Raw genomic sequence first — 21639 nt, 5'->3', positions numbered from 1 at the left:
GGACAGAAAAAAGTTACATCCAGCATGTTAATTTTCTCTTTCAAAGCAGTATTTCAAGGACAACTTAAAGGTATCTTGAAAATTCACCCTGAAAATCCCTGAGCTTTAACTTTGTTTAATAACCCAAACCTTTGGAGTACTTCTTGAATCCCCTCTCTCTAGCTCATCACCATGGGTCTTAAATCAAGTCCTGATAATTTTATAATCCAAACATTTTGCACAACTGGGCATTACCCTTCTCCACTTCCTGGTCTAAATCACCACCATCTCTGGTCCCAAGCTTCATAATCAACAGCTAAGCAGTAGCCTTGTCTCTGGTCTTGCCTTCCTCAAATCCAATCTCCAGCCAGCAGCCAGAGTGACTTTTCTAATCTTTTAATAGCCTCCCCCTCCCATTGTTTGGAGATAAAGGCAAAGATCCCTAACAACATTCCTACAGTCCTTTACAATCTGCTTGTCACCCACCTTCCTAACATCCTCCTTGCCAATCCCTCTCACTCATTTGCAAAAGAACCTCTCCTTGACTTCTCTGAGATTGCTCCTGCCTCTGGACCTCCCTAGAACATTATCATCTGCCATCCAGGCCAGACTTTCTCTAGTCTACTCCTACTTTTCCTTCAGTAACCAACCTAAACATTCCTCCTGAAAAGCCCTTCTGCTGCCAATACTCTGAACTAGACCAATTCCTCCTGTTACAGTTTCTAGTCACATGGAATTTTCTGTCAAAATATCCCTCATAATTTATTGTAATTATACATTGGATGTCTATTTTTTCACTTCAGACTAAAAATACACGTTTCTGAAAGGAGAGCCTAAGTCTGACTTCTTGTCCCAAATATCAGCAGTACCTGGCACAGTCTAATATAGAGCAGACCCTTGACAAATTTCTATTTAAATAACAAGCTTTGACATGAAAGTGACTCCTATCTCCAAAGTTCCAAAAAGACCACATGTGTCTGTGTCTGCATGTGTGCACACGTTTGCATGTGTCTGTGTTCTCACCATAGACAACATCAGATTATTAAAACCATAGGTAACAAATGAATGTTGAAACTCTCCCACTGCAAGAAGCCCAGAGAATCCTGGAAGATGCAGATTTCCATTTCCATCTCCTAAAATGAGACAATGTGTGTTTACCTCCAGATTCTATCTGGAAATTGGGAACCCCCTCCTTTCTCCCGCTGCCCCAGGCAGTCCTTGGAGGATAATTTGAAAACTAGAGGAGAGTCTATTCTGTCTTTCTAGAAGGCTTTATACACACACAGCATCCTTGGGTCATAGATTTTCCAGAGCAGTCATGATGTCAAATAGAAAATCTCATTATCTCCCTAAGCACACTTGTAAATATCTGACGTGGCATGCTAATGGTTGGGTCAGAAAATACGGACACTGGCCCTACACAGAACTACTCTGAGGGCAAGATGTCCACCCTTAGCAACCTGCAGCATTGGGTGTCAGGAGTGGGAAAAAAGCTTCAAAGAATTGTTTGGACCATCTGTATTCCCTCCACTCTGCCATCACTGCACCTGACACCACCTTAAGATGAGGAGAAAGATATTCTGTCATTAAAAGTCCCTGTGCCCTTTTTAAATTATATCTTCTGGAACTGCATGTACCGCCCACTAAATTAAGTGGAGCCTATATACAGCACTTGTCATTATCACTCAATACATAGCAAAGGCTCAATGAATGATGGTTTGATTAATGTGTTAACTTAGTTGAACGTGATCCCCAAAGAGTAATAGATATTTAGTAACTTCTCAGAGGTCTTAAAGCTGCTTTACCTGATAATTTAATATTCATAAGGAAGATTGAGTCTTAGTTTTACTGTACAGTTACCCCTTGAACAACATGGGTTTGAACTGCATGGGTCCACTTATACAGGGATTTTCTTCAATAATTACTACATGATCCATGGTTGGTTGCATCCGTGGATGTGGATGTGGAAAGCTGACTGTAAAGCTATACATGGATTTTTTACTTTGCAGAAGTTCAGAGCCCCGAACCACTACATTGTTCAAGAATCAACTGTAATTCACAGGTGTCTTTCAAAACTGTATTAAAATAGAAAAAAAATGTTATTTTTATTACTTCAACTATATCATCATCTTAATTATTCTATAATCCTTTTAAGCACTGTTCATATGCATATCATATGCATATGTAAAATATTCTGACAAATGATCAAAAGGAGGCTTTTTCTACAATGGAGTTACTTCCGTTTTAAATTAATATTTATTTCCAAGGAAAGATATCTCATGCCGTATTAATTCATGAATCAAAAGCATAAATTAGACAGAGTTGGTTAAATGCTAAAGAGATTGCAAATGGCAATTATCAATAGTAACTGCAACAGTAAGAATAAAACTTTCTTCCTTTGCACAAATATCTCTTTACTGGGAACACACCTGTGAATTTAACATGCCAAACACTAAATACTGTAAAGAGAAATACAACATACTACAAAATCAGAAACAGATTTTTAAATACCAAAGTCATTTACAGCTTGCTTGACTTTTCTGCTACTTTATTTTCTTTGTCTCTGTAGGAAACTGTTGGGCTAAGAAAGGAGAGATCTATGGCTAGCACTTTTTAAAAAGAGAATGTTATCACTTGAAATGAAAAAACTAACACTTAATGGCCTGGCCACAGAGAGTGGCTCTTCCTGGAAACATGGCTTTCATAAGTAAATACATCTGTGAACTAGCCTGTTGTGAATTTTCCAGTGTCAAACGTATATTAGAGACCTAAACACTAAAACATGTTTCTTACAATGCAAAGTACATCAGTGCAACGAGTTACCAAATCACATAGTTGATATATTATGCTATTAAATTATTTATACATTGTATTTATAAATATACTGAATAGAGATTATCTAAGAGAGTACATGAGAAGTAAAATATAACTGCTCATACAATTTATGCAACTTTTCTTCAGGTTTAACTAATTAGAAAGTGTGTGGGTTTTTTTTTTTTTTTTTTTTTTTTTAGCATTTAAGTAATTACAATTATAAAGAGCTAAAGGGAATTGTGATTATACTGAGAGGCATCATTTAGAGAGCACAGTACAGAAATACTTAAATTAGAACACCAGAAAAGCTCAAAATTAATGAGTTAAGGGTTTACTTTAAGAAGTTAGAAAAGAATTCCAGAATAAATACAAAGAAATTAAAAAAAAGATAACAAAGATGAGATCATTAACTCTACAGAAAATAAAGTCACAGAAGAGAGTATCAAAAAACCCAAATCTGTTTCTTTGAAAAGGAAAAGGAAATAGACAAATCTCTGATAATTTTTTTCAAGAAAGAAAAAGAGAGAATGCATATATTAAAGGATAAATAATAATAGGAAGGAAAAGTGAGAAATAAATGCAGATCCAGAAAAATTAAAAGAATGTTAGTAAAAATATGAATAATATAAACCAATATCTTCTAATAATATGAAAACATATGAAATGGGCAAATATATATATGTTTTTATTGCTTACGTACGCTGCATATATTTTCTCCTCATGTACCTCACCTGTTCATTTTCCTTATTGTGTCAATTGTGTCTTTTGGTGAGCAATGTTCTAAATTTCATGTAGCAAAATTTACCAAACCTATTTATTTCATGGTTAATGCTTCCTCTGTCTTACTATTTATTTCTTCTTGAGTCACTTTGTGTTTTATATATATATATATCTCATATAATTTATATAATTATATAATATTTAATATATGTATATATAAAAAACACAAAATGACTATACTTACTATTTCATAAAACAGTCATTTGTGAGATAATACATATAGTTGAATCTGCAGATGTGAAACCCGTGGGTAAGGAGTGCCAACTCTCATCATTGAACTATGCTATTTTATACATAAAAGGGACCTGAGTATCTGCAGATTTGGTTATCTGTGGGGGCCCCTGGAACCAATTCCCCATGGGATTGAGAGATGACTGTAATAAATATTGAATGGATAATGTGTTATTTAATGAGGATTTTTAGGAGAAAAGCGTCTGTGGACACACATGGAACCACTGTATACAACATGTACAGTTGTATACAATGTTGTGTATGTTGTATAAAATGAACCATTATATACAACTGTACATTGTATACAGCTGTACATTGTGTACAACTGTACATGCTTATCCCCACAATGAGTACGTGGCCAGGTGAGTGAGGACTGAGCCAGCCTGGGCTTTGCCAGGTGTTACTACTACTCTAGGACTTCCCAGTGGCCTAACTGTGACCTGGGAGTCTTTAAAATAGTGGATGTAACACAAGATATATCTTAAATTCTGTATAACTGACACTTTTTCTCCTTATAATCTCAGAAGAAACACAGAGTTAGCTCGTTTTATAGGGGGTGGATGTTACAGACAGGGGACCAGGGAACAGATGATGGAGGGAAAAGTTATTTCCAGCTGCTCTACTTCTAACTAATGAGGCTCTTTCTGCCAGTTCTCAGGAGAAATCCCACTTTATTGGGTTTACACATCAATGACTTTTTAAACATTTCCTTTGGATATCTTACAAAATAATGTACAATAGTGTTCACAGCTGAAGGTGGAGAAGGTTTTCCTCCCTTCATTCAACCACCCCATTCCTGACAGCGCTGGACTGATTCTCCCTCCTTCATTGGCCACTCTGGGGAGGGAATGTCTGTGTGTCCTTTAGGACTTTCCTTTCTGATACAATGGCACCTGATGGAGTGATGCTTCTCTATCTTGAAACAGTTCATAAAATTTAGTTTATGAGATGATACGCACTCTCTTTTTCCTTTTTTTCCTTTTGAATATGGAATCAACCTCCACCAAAAGAAAAATAAATGTCCTAGATCATAATCCTTTTGATACGCAATCATGGTGAAACAACATACAAAGTCCCTATAAATTACTGTGAAGAAGTGGGAAAAAAATCTTTCCCTACATAGATTATAATACATTCCCTATAAGTCAAAAGAGTTTAACCAATAAAAAGGACATATAATAGCAAGCATTATAGTACATAAGACATAATTAAACAAGGTATTGAGAGCATGAGCTAATTGATCATTGAGAAATTATTACTTTATTCAATCTTAATTTCCAATATCTATATGGAATGAACCAAAAATGTATTTTCTGTTCATCCTATTATTTATTCCTGGCCCTCATTCTATTCTCCTCTGTATCTGGTAAAGGGTGGAAGCTGACCTTGACAGCCTAATTTCATCATCTCCTGTATCAGTTATCTTTCTGCAGGATCAGCCAATGAGGGGCACTGATGAGAGTTCGGAAAGCTTGAGCAAGGGAGAAGCCTCAGTGTTTCTTTCCCTTCCTCTCTGCTTCAGGTGGCAAATTTGGCCACAACATGTCTTTTCATAACTCCAGCTTCCACCAGACAGTCCAGTCATGCTCCCAGCTACCACCAGGAAAATGGCAGTCCCCAGATCCCAGTGACCCACTTCTTCACTCTGTCCTGTCAGTCTAGGGCTTATGGCAGCTTCCTACTTTTGCTCATCCCTGGACTGACTCAGCATCCTTTATTGCTTTCTCTGCTCCTCCATCACCTATGTAACCAAGTCTTTTCACTATACTCCTCCTGTTGCAAATACTTAGAGACATTCCCATTTTTTCTGGTTGAATATCAACTAACAAACAATTCCATTTTATGAGTTTAAAGAGAATTTTTGAACATGCATTTTAAAAACCTGGAGAAGGCTTTTTATTGTTTACGATACAATGAGATGGGACTCAAACATGATGAAGCAAGAGAGGGCCTGAGCCCTGTCTTCAAGATCTTTCCTACTTCTTTCTTATGTATGTTTCCTAATGACACCTGAAGAAAGAAGCATTGTTCAATGTGCTACATTGGGACTATTTCCCCAGTTTTCCAGGAAAAACTAGACATAGTAATCAGTTTCAATTAGAATCCATGAAGAGCACATAAATGGCAAATACTTTGGATTGAACAGGAAGAAAACCAGGTCTGTGTGCTCACAGTATCACTCAATCTGAGACATATTGTCTTGGCTGAATTACGTGATCACAAAGACAGTGCTTCCCTCCTGTGCTCTAAACACAAAATAATAAGACTTCATATATGCAAGCAAAGACTGGAATGCTAAAGACATATGGACCAAATGTGTCATCCTTCCCATTGCTCAGTTCAGGCCGAGGTGAGTAGAGCACACCTGTAGGCCAAGAGAAGCCACAGTGTAGGCGGATACTGTCTAGTCATCTGTCAAATCCATTCTACAAATAGCCACTCAGTCCCCAGTGTGGGCAAAGGAAGACGCCAATCACTATTTTTTGAAGGTCAACTCAGGGCCTTTAGATAAGAAATAGAACCAAACATGCTCTTTAAAGTTGTAAAAATGAGAAAAATCTGATTATTATATCTTATTAGAAGATAATGAATACATATGCTCTATAGTAGGTCCTGTACTATACAGTAGTCCTTGTTGTTTATCTATTTTATATATGGTAGTGTGTATCAGTTAAGCCCAAACTCCCAATTTATCCCTCCTCTCCTTTGCCCTTTGATAACCATAAGTTTGTTTTCTATGTCTGTGAGTCTGTTTCTGTTTTTTAAATAAGTTTATTTGTATCATTTTTTAGATTCCACATATAAGTGATAACATATGATATTTGTCTTTCTCTGTCTGATTTACTTCACTTAGTATGATAATCTCTAGGTCTATCCGTGTTGCTGAAAATGGCATTATTTCTTTTATTCGGGCTGAGTAATATTCCAGTGTGTGTGTGTGTGTGTGTGTGTACACACACTGGATCTTCTTTATCCATTCATCTGTCAGTGGACATTTAGGTTGCTTCCATGTCTTGGCTAATGTGAATACTGCCGCTATGAATATTGGGATGCATTTATCTTTTCAAATTAAGAGTTTTCTCCAGATCTATGCCTAGGATATGATTGCTGGATCATATGATAGCTCTATTTTTAGTTTTTAAGTAACCTCCATACTGTTTTCCATAGTGGCTGCAAAAGTAGGAAATTTTAAAACAGCAGAATCTGGGCCTACAATCTAGACCCACAAGCCACAGTGTGAAAATTCATTCCAACAATTTTCGTCCATTTACATACTGAATCAACTTAATCCCATTAAGTATTTTTAAAAACAATGTTAGCCTTCTGGCATATTTATGCATTAGCATTTATTACTTCTTCAGTCTTCAGCATCTGAAGAATGTTTTAAAAGTGTAGGGCTTCCCTGGTGGCAGAGTGGTTGAGAGTCTGCCTGCCGATGCAGGGGACGCGGGTTCGTGCCCCGGTCCGGGAATATCCCACATGCCACGGAGCGGCTTGGCCCATAATCCATGGCTGCTGGGCCTGCGCGTCTGGAGCCTGTGCTCCGCAACAGGGGAGGCCACAGCGGTGAGAGGCCAGCATATCACAAAAAAAAAAAGAAAAGAAAAAAGTGTCTTAATACCTGTAGCAAAGACACTGCTGGTGCTCTCCCCACATCGCCTCACCTGTGCCATTTCAGTGGCCATCAAACTCACATCCAGCTACTGGAACCTGCTTTTCTTTGTCTATGGATTTTTTCTTGACACTGGAACCTGTTTCTTACACCCTTGTGCCAGGTAAGAACAGCCAGGAAATTCATGGCCCCAGGAGCAGCCCTCAACCAATAAGCTTCCTTCTTTGGTGGCATTTATCTGAGGGATGATATGGAGAGTCCCTAGTACATAAGAACTAGTTACCTAATGCTTTGCTTGGTAATGTGCCTTTCATTGTCTGCCTTTGCTGCCCTGAATCACTGCCCTACTCCTTTCTCAGGGTTCCCTTCACCGCCAAAACCAACTAGTATTTACACTCAAAACCTTGTCTCAGGGAATCCAAACAGACAAACCCAAATTATGTCTCAATCCTCTGGGGGCACATCAGCCAACCACAGCAAAGTGAATTAGACTCATGTATAGTTTCTAGGGGAGAAGTAAGTGAATAGATGCTTCTTCTGATAAAGCTGCAGTGATTACTGGAGAAAACAATCATTAAGGAAACACTTTACCTTTCTGTGCTCTATTTTCTCACAATTTCAGCACATCTGGCTTATCTAATCAGGGTACCTTTGGGCACAACCCCATTAAAAAAAGCCCTACTCTGGAAATCCAGATAATAGAGGGCCCAGAAACAAAGGCTATGGATATCTCACCATTGTCATTATAATCCACCATGCTCACTAACAGATCAGCTTTGCTTCTTCATTTATTAGTTTGCCATTTAAGATGCCAGTGAATTATTAAAAGATTGTATCCTTTCCCAACCAGGATGATGATAGTATTTTTGCTTCTCTGACTATAGAGAACTAAAATTAAAATTAGTTGCAAATTAGTGCCAATTTAGCTTACTTTTCAGCATCTCAAGCAGTGAACTGTGAAATGGTTGTGATAGAAGTGCATTTATTCTTTCTGAGTCATGGCATCAGGTTGCTGTTTGGGGGAGGTAAATGTGTGATCTTTCCGGATACAGTTTTGCAGCTCATTTTAATAGACTTTACACAAAGGGCACTGGCTTCCAAAAACAGGAGTATGTGTGTACATCAGGACGTACTTGCATCGTCAGCATCAGCCCCTAAGTCTTTTCATTACTTATCATCTTTCCCACCTCACAAGCCATTACACAGTAGGGTAAAGAGTAGCTCTTTCCTGTGAGAGTGAGTCACCTTTTGAGTTCAGATTGCGAGTTCAGCTTAGACAAACGAAAAGAACCAAAATGTGAGCTTATTGAGGGAAACAATCTATTTCCATCTCTTTCTGGCAAAACATAAGCAAGGTCTGAATTAAGAAGGCATTATTGGGTTGAAAAAAATCGTAACAATGGTAAATTGGTGTTTTCGGTGCTTTTTGTCAGTTCTCATTGGTCAAAGAGAGAGAAACCAGATCACATCTACAAACAAATGCTGTGAATGTTTAGAACAAGTGCCATCACACTGTTAAATGATAAAAGTCAAAAAGAACATTGTCAGGAGAGGGAAATAAAGACTGCCAGGGAACTCGAAAGGTATTTGAAGCCACTCTCCATGCTCTGTTAGTGTTTTTACATACTCAGTAATATAAAGGAAGCAGGAGCTTAGAGCCCAGGGTGAAACAAGAAAACAAGCACGTTATACTAACAAGACGAAGAGGCAGAGATTCCACTGTCACAGAGAACGTCACGTTGCTTAATTTCAACTTAAAGGGTGACTTGAATGCCTGGCCTTATGGAAATTTAGTGCTTTGTTATGGTTCATCTGAACTTGTCAGTTGGCCCCAAGCTGCGATAATCAACTTTTCAATGTCAGACTCATTTACTCCTCGAAGAATCCTGAAATAGCCATTCTCTCCCCAGGACTTTCCCCAGGAATTGGCAGCAATCTGCAGAAAAAAAAAAAAAAAAAAAAAACCTGAATAATACTTGGATATTTTTTAATCCAACCTGTAAAGTTACAGGGGACTCTTATGTAGCTTTATATGCTTTTGACTTATAGATTGTGAATATTAAGAACCTACACATTTTGAAAAGAAGAACAAAACAATTTATTATTCATTAATTACATTAATATGCATATATACTCATGTTCATGATAACCAGAATTGATGAATTCTCCCAGAGTACAATAATAACATATGAGACTTTCAAATGCCACATCAGAAAATGACACACGCTGCAGTTACAGAGTGTCTATTATGTGACTGGTCCTGTGCTAAACATGGGAGGAACCATGATAAAAAATATCCTGTGTTCAGGGAGCTTATGGTCTAATGAAGGATGGTCAATGTAAGGCAAGTACTAAGGTAAATATATGCACATGGAGAAGCATCTCACTCATCTAAATGGTTCAGGGAAGTTGTCATGATGTACCACATGTGATGCATATTAAAGCCTAGGAGTAAATTAACCAGATTAAAAACATGGAGGAAGGGAGATTCAGGTAAACAGTAAAAACATAAATATCAAAGCATGAAGCAGCATGAAGCAGAGAAATGAAGCAACAAAATTGTTATCATTAGATCATAAAACAGAAGAAGGTTGGTAGTTTATGAGGCTAGAAGGGGAGGAGAGGAAATCCATACTGAGAAAACAATGGTGAAAATGATGACAAGTTGTTGAGTTACTTCCAGCAGGAGTGCAGGTGGACAAATTTATATTTTGATTACATTATTCTGTATGAACTGAAATGGATGAATTTAAAAGGGTAGGAAAAAAAACCCACAGGGATGTAAACAGCTCTTTGCAGGAAACCGTCCTCAGCAGGAAACCCCTTTTCTTGTCACTTTAGCAAAGCTATATTTTAACTAAACTTAAACCGTCCACCCCCACGCTCTGCTCATCTCTGACCCAAGCACAGTTTTCAAATCTTTTGATCACACAGTACCTTGCCTAATCTGTTGGTTCTTCCCATAGATCAAAGAAGTAGAAATGAAGAATAAATAACTAATAGATGACCAGATCTCTTCCCTAGCTTCCCCTTCAGTGATCTCCAGAACAAACTGTGTGAACAAGATAGAAACTAAAGAAAGATCACAAAAGTGGACAAGCCTGCAGGCAGTAGGGGATGGCAAGGACTCTGACCCCCTATCCCAATGATTAACTGAGATTACTTCCCCTTTTCCCTTTAAAACTTTCATGGCCAAGAAGAATCTTTGGAGTTGGTCTTTGGGGGACACAAGTCTGCTTTCTCCCCAGATTTCTGACTTTCTGATTAAAAGCAATTTTCCCTTCCACCTTTCTGGACTCTCAGTTCTGTTGCATTAATCTATTTGTCTGTTTTTATGCCAGTATCATACTGTTTTGATCACTATAAATTTATAGTATAACTTGAAATCAGGAAATGTGATACTCCTTGCTTTGTTTTTCTTTCAAAGGACTGCTTTGGCTACTTGGGGTCTTTTTTGTTTCCATATAAATTTTAGGATTTTTTTTTTCAATTTCTGTAAAAAATGCCATTGGAATCTTGATAGGGATTGCATTGAAGATATAGATGTTTTCAGTAGTATTGAAATTTTAACAATATCAATTCTTCCCCTTCATGAACACAGGATACCTTTTCATTTATTTGTGACATTTTTGATATCTTTCATCAATGTCTTATAGTTTTCAGAGTAGAGACCTTTCACCTCCTTGGTTAAGTTTATTCCGAAGTTTTTTCTTTTTTTTTTTTGATGCTATTGTACATGGGATTGTTTGTTTTCTTTATATCTTTTTCAGATAATCTGTTGCTAGTGTCTAAAAAGGCTACTGATTTTTGTATGTTAGTTTTGTTATCCTGTAATTTTACTGAATTAATTGATTTGATCTAACAACTTTTGGGTGAAGTCTTTAGGATTTGCCAAACAGGTATACCTTGGAGATTTTGCAGGTTCAGTTCCAGAACACTGCAATAAAATGAATAGCACAATAAAGTGAGTCATATAAATTTTTTGGTTTCCTAGTGCATATAAAAGTTATGTTTACACTATACTGTAGTCTTTTAAGTGTACAATAGCATTACATCTAAAAACAAATGTGCATACTTTAATTAAGGATATTTTATTGTTAAAAAATGCTAACCATCATCTGATTATTTAGCAAGTTGAAATATTTTTGCTGGTAGAAGTTTTAAAATACTGCAAGAATTACCAAAATGTGACACAGAGACACAAAGTGAGCAAATGCTTTTGGAAAAATGGTGCCAATAGACTATTCAATATGGCCTATTGCCACAGATCTTCAATTTCTACAACAAAACAAAACAAAAAAAAACAATATTTGTAAAGTGCAATAAAGTGAAGTGCAATGAAACATGGTATGCCTATATAAACTGCAAATAGAGACAGTTTTACTTCTTCCTTTCCAATTCTGATGGTTTTTATTTCTTTTTCTTGCCAGATGGCTCTGGAAAGGACTTCCAATACTATGTTGAATAGGAGTGGTGAGAATGGGCACCATTGTCTTGTATCTCATCTTAGAGGAAAAGCTTTCAACTTTTCACCATTAAGTATAATGTTATCTGTGAGGTACATTCCTTCTATACTTGTTAAGAGTTTTTATCATTAACAAATGTAGAATTTTGTCAGATGTTTTTTTCTGAATCTATTAAAATTGCTATATAATTTTTTCTTTCATTCTATTAATGTGATGTTTCACATTGATTGGTTCATGTGCGTTGAACCATCCTTGCATACCAGGTATAAATCACATGTGATCATGGTGAATGATTCTTTTAATGTGCTGCTAAATCAAATTTGCTGGCAATAAAATGCTGTCTTTTTTTTTTTTTTTTTTTTTTGGTACACAGGCCTCTCACTGTTGGGGCCTCTCCCGTTGTGGAGCACAGGCTCTGGATGGGCAGGCTCAGTGGCCATGGCTCATGGGCCCAGCTGCTCCGTGGCATGTGGGATCTTCCCAGACCGGGGCACGAACCCACGTCCGCTGCATCGGCAGGCAGACTCTCAACCACTGCGCCACCAGGGAAGCCCTAAAATGCTGTCTTAATTGCTGTAGATTTATATAGTCTTGAAACCTGATAGTGTACATCCTCCAACTTTTTTCTTCTTTACTGTGACTATCTCGGGTACTCTAGGTCTTATGCATTTCCATTTAAAGTTTAGAATCATCTTTTCAGTATAATCCTCTCTCCCCCTCCAAAAAAAAAAAAATCTCTGCTGGGACATAGATTAGGATGTTACTAAATTAATAGATCAATTTGGGAAAGTTAATCTAGAGACTTCCAGGTCATCAATATGGTATAATTCTCCTTTTAGCTAGGTCTTCTTTAATTTCTCATAACACTAAAAATCTAGCACATTTTTCATTGACATATTCCCTAGGTTTTTTTTTATTTATTTTTGGCTGCATTGGGTCTTCATTGCTGCGCACAGGCTTTTCTCTAGTTGCATCATGTGGGGGGCTACTCTTCATTGTGGTGCACGGGCTTCTCATTGTGGTGGCTTCTCTTGTTGCGGAGCATGGGCTCTAGGCACACGGGCTTCAGTAGTTGTGGCATGCAGGCTCAGTAGTTGTGGCTCGTCAGCTCTAGAGTGCAGGCTCAGTAGTTGTGATGCATGGGCTTAGTTGCTCCACGGCATGTGGAATCTTCCCAGACCAGGGCTCGAACCCATGTCCCCTGCATTGGTAGGTGGATTCTCAAGCACCACCAGGGAAATATTTCCCTAGGTTTTTAACTAGTTACATCATTTTTTTTTTTTGTATTAGGACTTTAATTGGGCAAAAAGGTTATTTTCTTCACAATGGTTACATTAATAAAAGGCTTTAAGCTGAAATTAGTCATTAAACCTAAGTCACTTTTATTTTCAAAAAACCAAGAAACAAATATAGACCAAAAATAATTACTTTCTCTTCAAAATATTTATAAAACTGGAAAGACTATCATACATAGAAAATTCTAATACTTCAAAGTAAAGCTGTGTTTTCCCTGGAAACTTGCTAAATTTTTCCTCAAAGATGTAGCAGGAGTGCAGTATAGCAGAAGCTGGACAGAGGACAATCGCAGTTTATGCCCCTAACTAGATATTTCCTATACTTTGTCTAAGCCATCCAATTTTTGGTACTGTGCTACGGCAGCCCTAGCAAACTGATACACTTCTGTATTCCCTAGGGTTCATTTTTTATGTCGCCTACTAAATATCCCAGTAATATTCCTTAAAAAGAATAACTCAGTATAACTCTTTAAAAAGCCAGACCATGACCTAGAGACCCTGTTCAGCTTATCTCCTCCCAGCTTATCTCCTCCTCTCTATTAAATTAAACCTTCATTTAATAGAGACAGCACTTCACTTTCCTTTCAGAAATAGTTCTGTAATTTGTTCTCAGTTTTTCAAAAATAAAAAATATATTGTTGAGGGATTTCCCTGGCAGTCCAGTGGTTAAGACTCTGCACTTCCACTGCAGGGGGCACGGGTTCGATCCCTGGTCAGGCAACTAAGATCCTATGTGCTACACAGTGCAGCCAAAAAAAAAAAAAAATCTGGGAACTAAAAGAGCTAAGCAAAGTCCCAGAAGGCAAGAGGGAGAGGTAATATGAAAGAGAGGTTGAGAGACATAGAGGATAATACGAGAAGGACAATCACCTATTTAATAGAAAGGTCCAAAAGTAAAGGAAGGAAAGATGGTATATTCAGCTATCATAACTGAGACCTTTATAGTAGTCATCAATACCATGAATCCTCAGAATTGGAACACAAAAAGCCGCAATTCTTACACAAAATTTAACACTACAGATACTACAGCAATATAATCAGAATTATTTTGGTAATGTCAGGTCTACTCTCAGATCAGAAATTTCCTGGAGAGTAATCTCTCTCTCTCCTGGAATTTTAATTTCTGTAAGTAAAGACAGCAAGGTGTTTCTCTCACTGCTATAGATATAAGTAGAAATAATTATGAACTAGATGCAATACATGTAAGAAAAGGCAATAAGTTCATTATGAATTACAGTAATTATGACCCTTAGTAAAATGACATATCCCATTCAAAGAATTTCACACAAATATAAGAGTCTAAAATATATCCTACTTTTCAGGGACTGGCAATCAAATCTGCTATTTTATGATTCAATATGAAGTATAAAATACTTTCACCAGTAAGGGTTGGATTAAACAAATTTTCTTTTTAACACTTCACTCAGATTCTCCCTTGTCGCTTCTAAAACTATGATTTTTTTTGTTTATTTATTTATATATTTATTTATTATTAGTCATCCATTTTATACACATCAGTGTATACATGTCAGTCCCAATCTCCCAATCCATCACACCCCCACCCCACCCCACACCGCTTTCCCCCCTTGGTGTCCACACGTTTGTTCTCTACATCTGTGTCTCAATTTCTGCTCTGTAAACCACTTCATCTGTACCATTTTCTACGTTCCACATATATGTGTTAATATAAGATATTTATTTTTCTCTTTCTGACTTACTTCACTCTGTATGACAGTCTCTAGATGCATCCACATCTCTACAAATGACCCAATTTTGTTCCTTTTTAAGGCAGAGTAATATTCCATTGTATATATTTACCACACCTTCTTTATCCAATCATCTGTCGATGAGCATTTAGGTTGCTTCCATGACCTGGCTATTGTAAACAGTGCTACAATGAATATTGGGGTGCATGTCTCTTTCTGAACTATGGTTTTCTCTGGGTTCTGGGTCATATGGTAATTCTATTTTTAGTTTTTTAAGGAATCTCCATACTGTTCTCCATAGTGGCTGTATCAATTTACATTCCCACCAACAGTGCAAGAGGGTTCCCTTTTCTCCACACCCTCTCCAGAAACTGTTGTTTGTAGATTTTCTGATGATGCCCATTCTAACTGGTGTGAGGTGATACCTCATTGTAATTTTGATTTGCATTTCTCTAATAATTAGTGATGTTGAGAAGCTTTTCATGTGCTTCTTGGCCATCTGAATGTCTTCTTTGGAGAAATGTCTATTTAGCTCTTCTGCCCATTTTTGGATTGGTCTGTTTGTTTTTTTAATATTGAGCTGCATGTGCTGTTTATATATTTTGGGTATTAATCTGTTGTCCATTGATTCATTAGCAAATATTATCTCCCATTCTGAGGGTTGTCTTTTGGTCTTGTTTATGGTTTCCTTTACTGTGCAAAATCTTTGAAGTTTCATTAGGTCCCATTTGTTTATTTTTGGTTTTATTTCCATTATCCTAGGAGGTGGATCAAAAAATATCTTGCTGTGATTTATATCAAAGAGTATTCTTCTTATGTTTTCTGCTAAGAGTTTTACAGTGCCCGGTCTTACATCTAGGTCTCTAATCCATTTTCAGTTTATTTTTGTGTATTGTGTTAGGGAGTGTTCTAATTTCATTCTTTCACATGTAGCTGTCCAGTTTTCCCAGCACCACTTAGTGAAGAGACTGTCTTTTCTCCGTTGTATGTCCTTGCCTCCTTGGTAATAGATTAGTTGACCATAGGTGCGTGGATTTATCTCTGGATTTTCTATCCTGTTCCACTGATCTATATTTCTGTTTTTGTGCCAGTACCATATTGTCTTGATTACAGTTGCTTTGTAGTATAGTCTGAAGTTAGGGAGTCTGATTCCTCCAATTCCATTTTTATCCCTCAAGACTGCTTTGGCTATTTGGGGTCTTTTTTGTCTCCATACAAATTTTAAGATTTTTTGTTCTAGTTCTGTAAAAAATGCCACTGGTAATTTGATGGGGATTGCATTGAATCTGTAGATTGCTTTGGGTAGTATAGTCATTTTCACGATATTGATTCTTCCAATGCAAGAGCATGGTATATCTCTCCATCTGTTTGTATCACCTTTAATTTCTTTCATCAGTGTCTTATACTTTTCTGCATACAGGTCTTTTGTCTCCTTAGGTAGGTTTATTCCTAGGTATTTTATTCTTTCTGTTGCAATAGTAAATGGGAGTGTTTCCTTAATTTCTCTTTCAGAGTTTTCATCATTAGTGTATAGGATTGCAAGAGATTTCTGTGCATTAATTTTGTATCCTGCAACTTTACCAAATACATTGGTTAGCCCTAGTAGTTTTCTGGTGGTATCTTTAGGATCCTCTATGTATAGTATCATGTCATCTGCAAATAGTGACAGTTTTACTTCTTCTTTTCCAATTTGTATTCTTATTATTTCTTTTTCTTCTCTGATTGCCATGGCTAGGACTTCCAAAACTATATTGAATAACAATGGTGAGACTGGACATTCTTGCCTTGTTCCTGATCTTAGAGAAAATGCTTTCAGTTTTTCACCATTGAGAATGATGTTTGCTGTGGGTTTGTCATATATGGCCTTTATTATGTTGAAGTAGTTTCCCTCTATGCCCACTTTCTGGAGAGTTTTTAATCATAAATCGGTGTTGAATTTTGTCAAAAGCGTTTTCTGCATCTATTGAGATGATCATATGGTTTTTATTCTTCAATTTGTTCATATGGTGTATCACATTGATTGATTTGCATGTATTGAAGAATCCTTGCATCTCTGGGATAAATCTCACTTGATCATGATGTATGATCCTTTTAATGTGTTTTTGGAGTCTGTTTGCTAGTATTTTGTTGAGGATTTTTGCATCTATATTCATCATTGAATCATTGGTCTGTAATTTTGCATCATTGGTCTGTAATTATCTGTTTTTATAGTATCTTTGTCTGCTTTTGGTATCAGGGTGATGGTGGCCTCATAGGATGAGCTTGGGAGTGTTTCTTCCTCTGCAATTTTTTGGAAGAGTTTGAGAAGGATGGGTGTTAGCTCTTGTATGAATGTTTAATAGAATTCACCTGTGAAGCCATCTGGTCCTAGACTTTTATTTGTTGGAAGATTTTTAATCACAGTTTCAGTTTCATTACTCGTGGTGGGTCTGTTCATATTTTCTATTTCTTCCTGGTTCAGTCTTGGAAAGTTATACCTTTCTAAGAATTTGTCAGTTTCTTCCAGGTTGTCCATTTTATTGGCATAGAGTTGCTTGTAGTAGTCTCTTAGGATGCTTTGTATTTCTGCGGTGTCTGTTGTAACTTCTCTTTTTCGTTTCTAATTTTATTGATTTTGGTCCTCTCCCTCTTTTTCTTGATGAGTCTGCCTAATAATGGTTTATCAATTTTGTTTATCTTCTCAAAGAACCAGCTTTTAGTTTTATTGATCTTTGTTATTGTTTTCTTTGTTTCTATTTCATTTTTTTATGCTCTGATCTTTATGCTTTCTTTCCTTCTGCTAACTTTGGATTCTGTTTGTTCTTCTTTCTCTAGTTCATTTAGGTGTAACGTTAGATTGTTCATTTGAGATTTTTCTTGTTTCTTGAGACAGGCTTGTATAGCTATAAGCTTCCCTCTTAGAACTGTTTTGCTGCATCCCATAGGTTTTGGATTGCTGTGTTTTCATTGTCATTAGCCTCTAGGTATTTTTTGATTTCCTCTTTGATTTCTTCAGTGATCTCTTGGCTATTTAGTAATGTATTGTTTAGCCTCCATGTGTTTGAGTTTTTATGTTTTTTTCCCTGTAATTGATTCCTAATCTCATAGCATTGTTGTCAGAAAAGATGCTTGATATGATTTCAATATTCTTCAATTTATTGAGGCTTGACTTGTGATGCAAGATGTGATCTATCCTGGAAAATGTTCTGGGTGCACTTGAGAAGAAAGTGTAACCTGCTGTTTTTGGATGGAATGTCCTATAAATATCAATTAAATCCGTCTGGTCTACTGTGTCATTTAAAGCTTGTGTTTCCTTATTAATTGTCTGGATGATCTGTCCATTGGTGTAAGTTAGGTGTTAAAGTCCCCCACTATTATTGTGTTTTGTCGATTTCCTCTTTTAGAGCTGTTAGCAGTTGCCTTATGTATTGAGGTGCTCCTATGTTGGGTGCATATATATTTATAATTTTTATATCTTCTTCTTGGATTGATATCTAGATCATTACATAGTGTCCTTTCTTGTCTCTTGTACCATTCTTTATTTTATAGTCTATTTTATCTGATATGAGTATTGCTACTCCAGCTTTCTTTTGATTTCCATTTGCATGGAATATCTTTTTCCCTCCCCACACCTTCAGTCTGTATGTGTCCTTAGGTCTGAAGTGGGCCTCTTGTAGACAGCATATATATGGGTTTTGTTTTTGTATCCATTCAGCCAATCTGTGTCTTTTGGTTGGATAATTTAATCCATTTACATTTAAGGTAATTTTCCATATATATGTTCCTATTCCCATTTTCTTAATTGTTTTGGGTTTGTTTTTGCCGGTCCTTTTCTTCTCTTGTGTTTCCCACTTAGAGAAGTTCCTTTAGCATTTGTTATGTAGCTGGTTTGGTGGTGCTGAATTCTCTTAGCTTTTGCTTGTCTGTAAAGCTTTTGATTTCTCCATCGAATCTGAATGAGATCCTTGCCAGCTAGAGTAATCTTGGTTGTAGGTTCTTCCCTTTCATCACTTTAAATATGTCATGTCACTCCCTTCTGGCTTGTAGAGTTTCTGCTGAGAAATCAGCTGTTAACCTTATGGGAGTTCCCTTGTATGTTATTTGTCATTTTTCCCTTGCTGCTTTCAATAATTTTTCTTTGCCTTTAATTTTTGTCAATTTGATTACTATATGTCTCAGCATGTTTCTCCTTGGGTTTATCCTGTTTGGGACTCGCTGTGCTTCCTGGACTTGGGTGGCTATTTCCTTTCCCATGTTAGGGAAGTTTTCAACTATAATCTCTTCAAATATTTTCTCAGGTCCTTTCTCTCTCTCTTCTCCTTCTGGGACCCCTGTAATGCGAATGTTGTTATGTTTAATGTTGTCCCAGAGGTCCTTAGGCTGTCTTCATTTCTTTTCATTCTTTTTCTTTATTCTGTTCCACAGCAGTGAATCCCACCATTCTATCTTCCAGGTCACTTACCCGTTCTTCTGCCTCAGTTATTCTGCTATTGATTCCTTCTAGTGTATTTTTATTTCAGTTATTGTATTGTTCATCTCTCTTTGTTTGTTCTTTAATTCTTCTAGGTCCTTGTTAAACATTTCTTGCATCTTCTTGTACTTTGCCTCTATTCTTTTTCCGAGGTCCTGGATCATCTTCACTATCCTTATTCTGAATTCCTTTTCTGAAACATTTCCTATCTCCATTTCATTTAGTTGTTTTTATGGGGTTTTATCTTGTTCCTTCATCTGGCACATAGCCCTCTGCCTTTACATCTTTTCTATCTTTATGTGAATGTGGTTTTTGTTCCATAGGCTGCAGGATTGTAGTTCTTCTTGCTTCTGCTGTCTGCCCTCTGGTGGATGAGGCTATCTAAGAGGCTTGTGGAAGTTTCCTGATGGGAGGGACTGGTCTAGTTACATCACTTAAGGTCATGTTTATTTTTAATTTCCCATTGTTTCTTGTTACTATATAGAACTATAATTTGTTTCTTATATTTTTCTAATATCAAGAAAACTTGTTAAATATGCTTACTGTTTCTAATAGTTTATTTCTATATATATTTTTTGATTTTCCATATTCATAATCATGTCATCTACAAATAACATCAGTTATATTTCTTTCCACACCCCCCTTTATTTTTTGTTTGTTTGTTTGTTTTACTGCACTAGGTGGAACCTTCAGTAAAATTTTGATTAAAATGTTGAGAATGAATGTTTTATTTTTCAGTGATAAGGGAAAAGCATTCAGTATTTTACCATTAATTATGATGTTAGCTATAGGGTTCTTGTGGATAAAGTTTATAAGGTGAAGGAAGGTAGGTTCTACTCCTAATTTTCTGAGGTTTTAGATCATAAATGACTTCTTTGGTCAGCAGGATTCTAAAATGACCCCCAAATTCCTCCTCCCTTGTGTAGTTTCCCCATATAATCCTTTCCATTTGAGTGTGGGAAGGACCTGAGAATATAATGGGATATCACTTCTGTGATTAGGTTATGTTATCTCACAAAGTTGAACAGATTTTGAAGATGTGATTCAAATTCCCAATCAACTGACTGTGAGTTAATTAAAAGGGAGATTATTCTGCCTATGTGAGCCCTGTAGAAGAGAGTCTAGAAATCAGAAATTGCTTTTTCCTAATAATCTTGAAGTTACCGTGTTTGGAAAGGATTTATGAGAGTACATATGAGGGGGCAGGTGGCAAAAAAACTGTTATTATTGCATCTTCTGTACAAATTAAGATAATCATGTTTATTTTTCCATCTTTTGTCTGGCATGTGAGGAACTATATTCATTGCTTTTACATGTAAAACCAACTTTGCACTCCTGCAATAAACCTCACTTGATCATAGTATATTGTCCTTTTAATATATTTTACAGATGTGATATTTTGTGTAGAATTTTGTGTTCATAAAAGATATTGCCCAGTAGTTTTCCTTTCTTGTGTTGTCCCTGTCAAGTTTTGGTATTGGTGTTATGCTTGTTCATGAAGTGTGTTGGGAACAGTTTTTTCTCTATTTCCTAAAAGATATTGACATAAAATTGATTTCATTTGTTCTTTAAATGTTTGGAAGAATTTACCAGTGAAGCATTTAGAGACTGGTGTTTCCTGTAAGAGTTTCTTTTTAATACAGAATCAACTTTTCAAATAGTATTATAACTGACTTTTCTCTTTTCACCTTGTGTGAGTTTTGATGCTTTGCTTTCCAAGGAGTTTATTCATTTCATCTATATTTTCAAATATATTGACATAATGCTTGCATAGCATCTTATATTACTTACTTAATATCTATTGAAACTGAAGAAAGTCCTCGTTTTACATTTCTATGTTAATTTTTTTTCTCTCTTGGTTTCTTTGTGATCCTTCCTAGGAACTTAATCTTTTCAAAGAATCATATCTTTGCCCTCTTGATATTCTCTATTGTATGTCCACTTTTCTTCATTGATTTCTGCCCTTCTCCTTTTCATTCCCTTCATTCTATTTTTTGGAGGTCTGAGTTCTTTATCTAGCTTACTGGATTACTATTTTCAACTTTTCCTTTTTTAATATATGCATTGGTTTTAACCTTTCTTTTTTTCAAATACATGCATCTTCTATTACATTAAGTACTGCTTTAGCTAAGTAACACAAGTTTTGACATAACATACTCTGTAAAATTTCAATCCTTTCAGTTTGTTGAACTTACTTTATGACCCAGCATATAGTCAACTTTGACAACTATTCCATATGCACTAAAAGAATGTATATTCATTAATAGTTGTATCTAGTATTCTATGAATTTTAATTACATAAAGC

General features: G+C 36.3%; 1 protein-coding gene across 1 annotated transcript in view; it reads right to left on the bottom strand.

Moving 5' to 3' along the window:
* Nucleotides 1–9218: 9218 nt before the first annotated feature.
* TINAG (tubulointerstitial nephritis antigen) overlaps nucleotides 9219–21639 on the bottom strand; it is a 93863-nt gene continuing 81442 nt past the window's right edge. The window contains exon 11 of the mRNA XM_060021349.1: nucleotides 9219–9353. Within this exon, the coding sequence (XP_059877332.1) occupies nucleotides 9219–9353 (135 nt within the window). The remainder of the gene's footprint in view (nucleotides 9354–21639) is intronic.

Source organism: Delphinus delphis, chromosome 10 (genome assembly GCF_949987515.2).
Source record: "Delphinus delphis chromosome 10, mDelDel1.2, whole genome shotgun sequence".
In the NCBI taxonomy this organism is placed as follows: Eukaryota; Metazoa; Chordata; class Mammalia; order Artiodactyla; family Delphinidae; genus Delphinus; species Delphinus delphis.
Note: the sequence above shows the minus strand (reverse complement) of the source record. Positions and strands in the feature narration are given on the sequence as shown.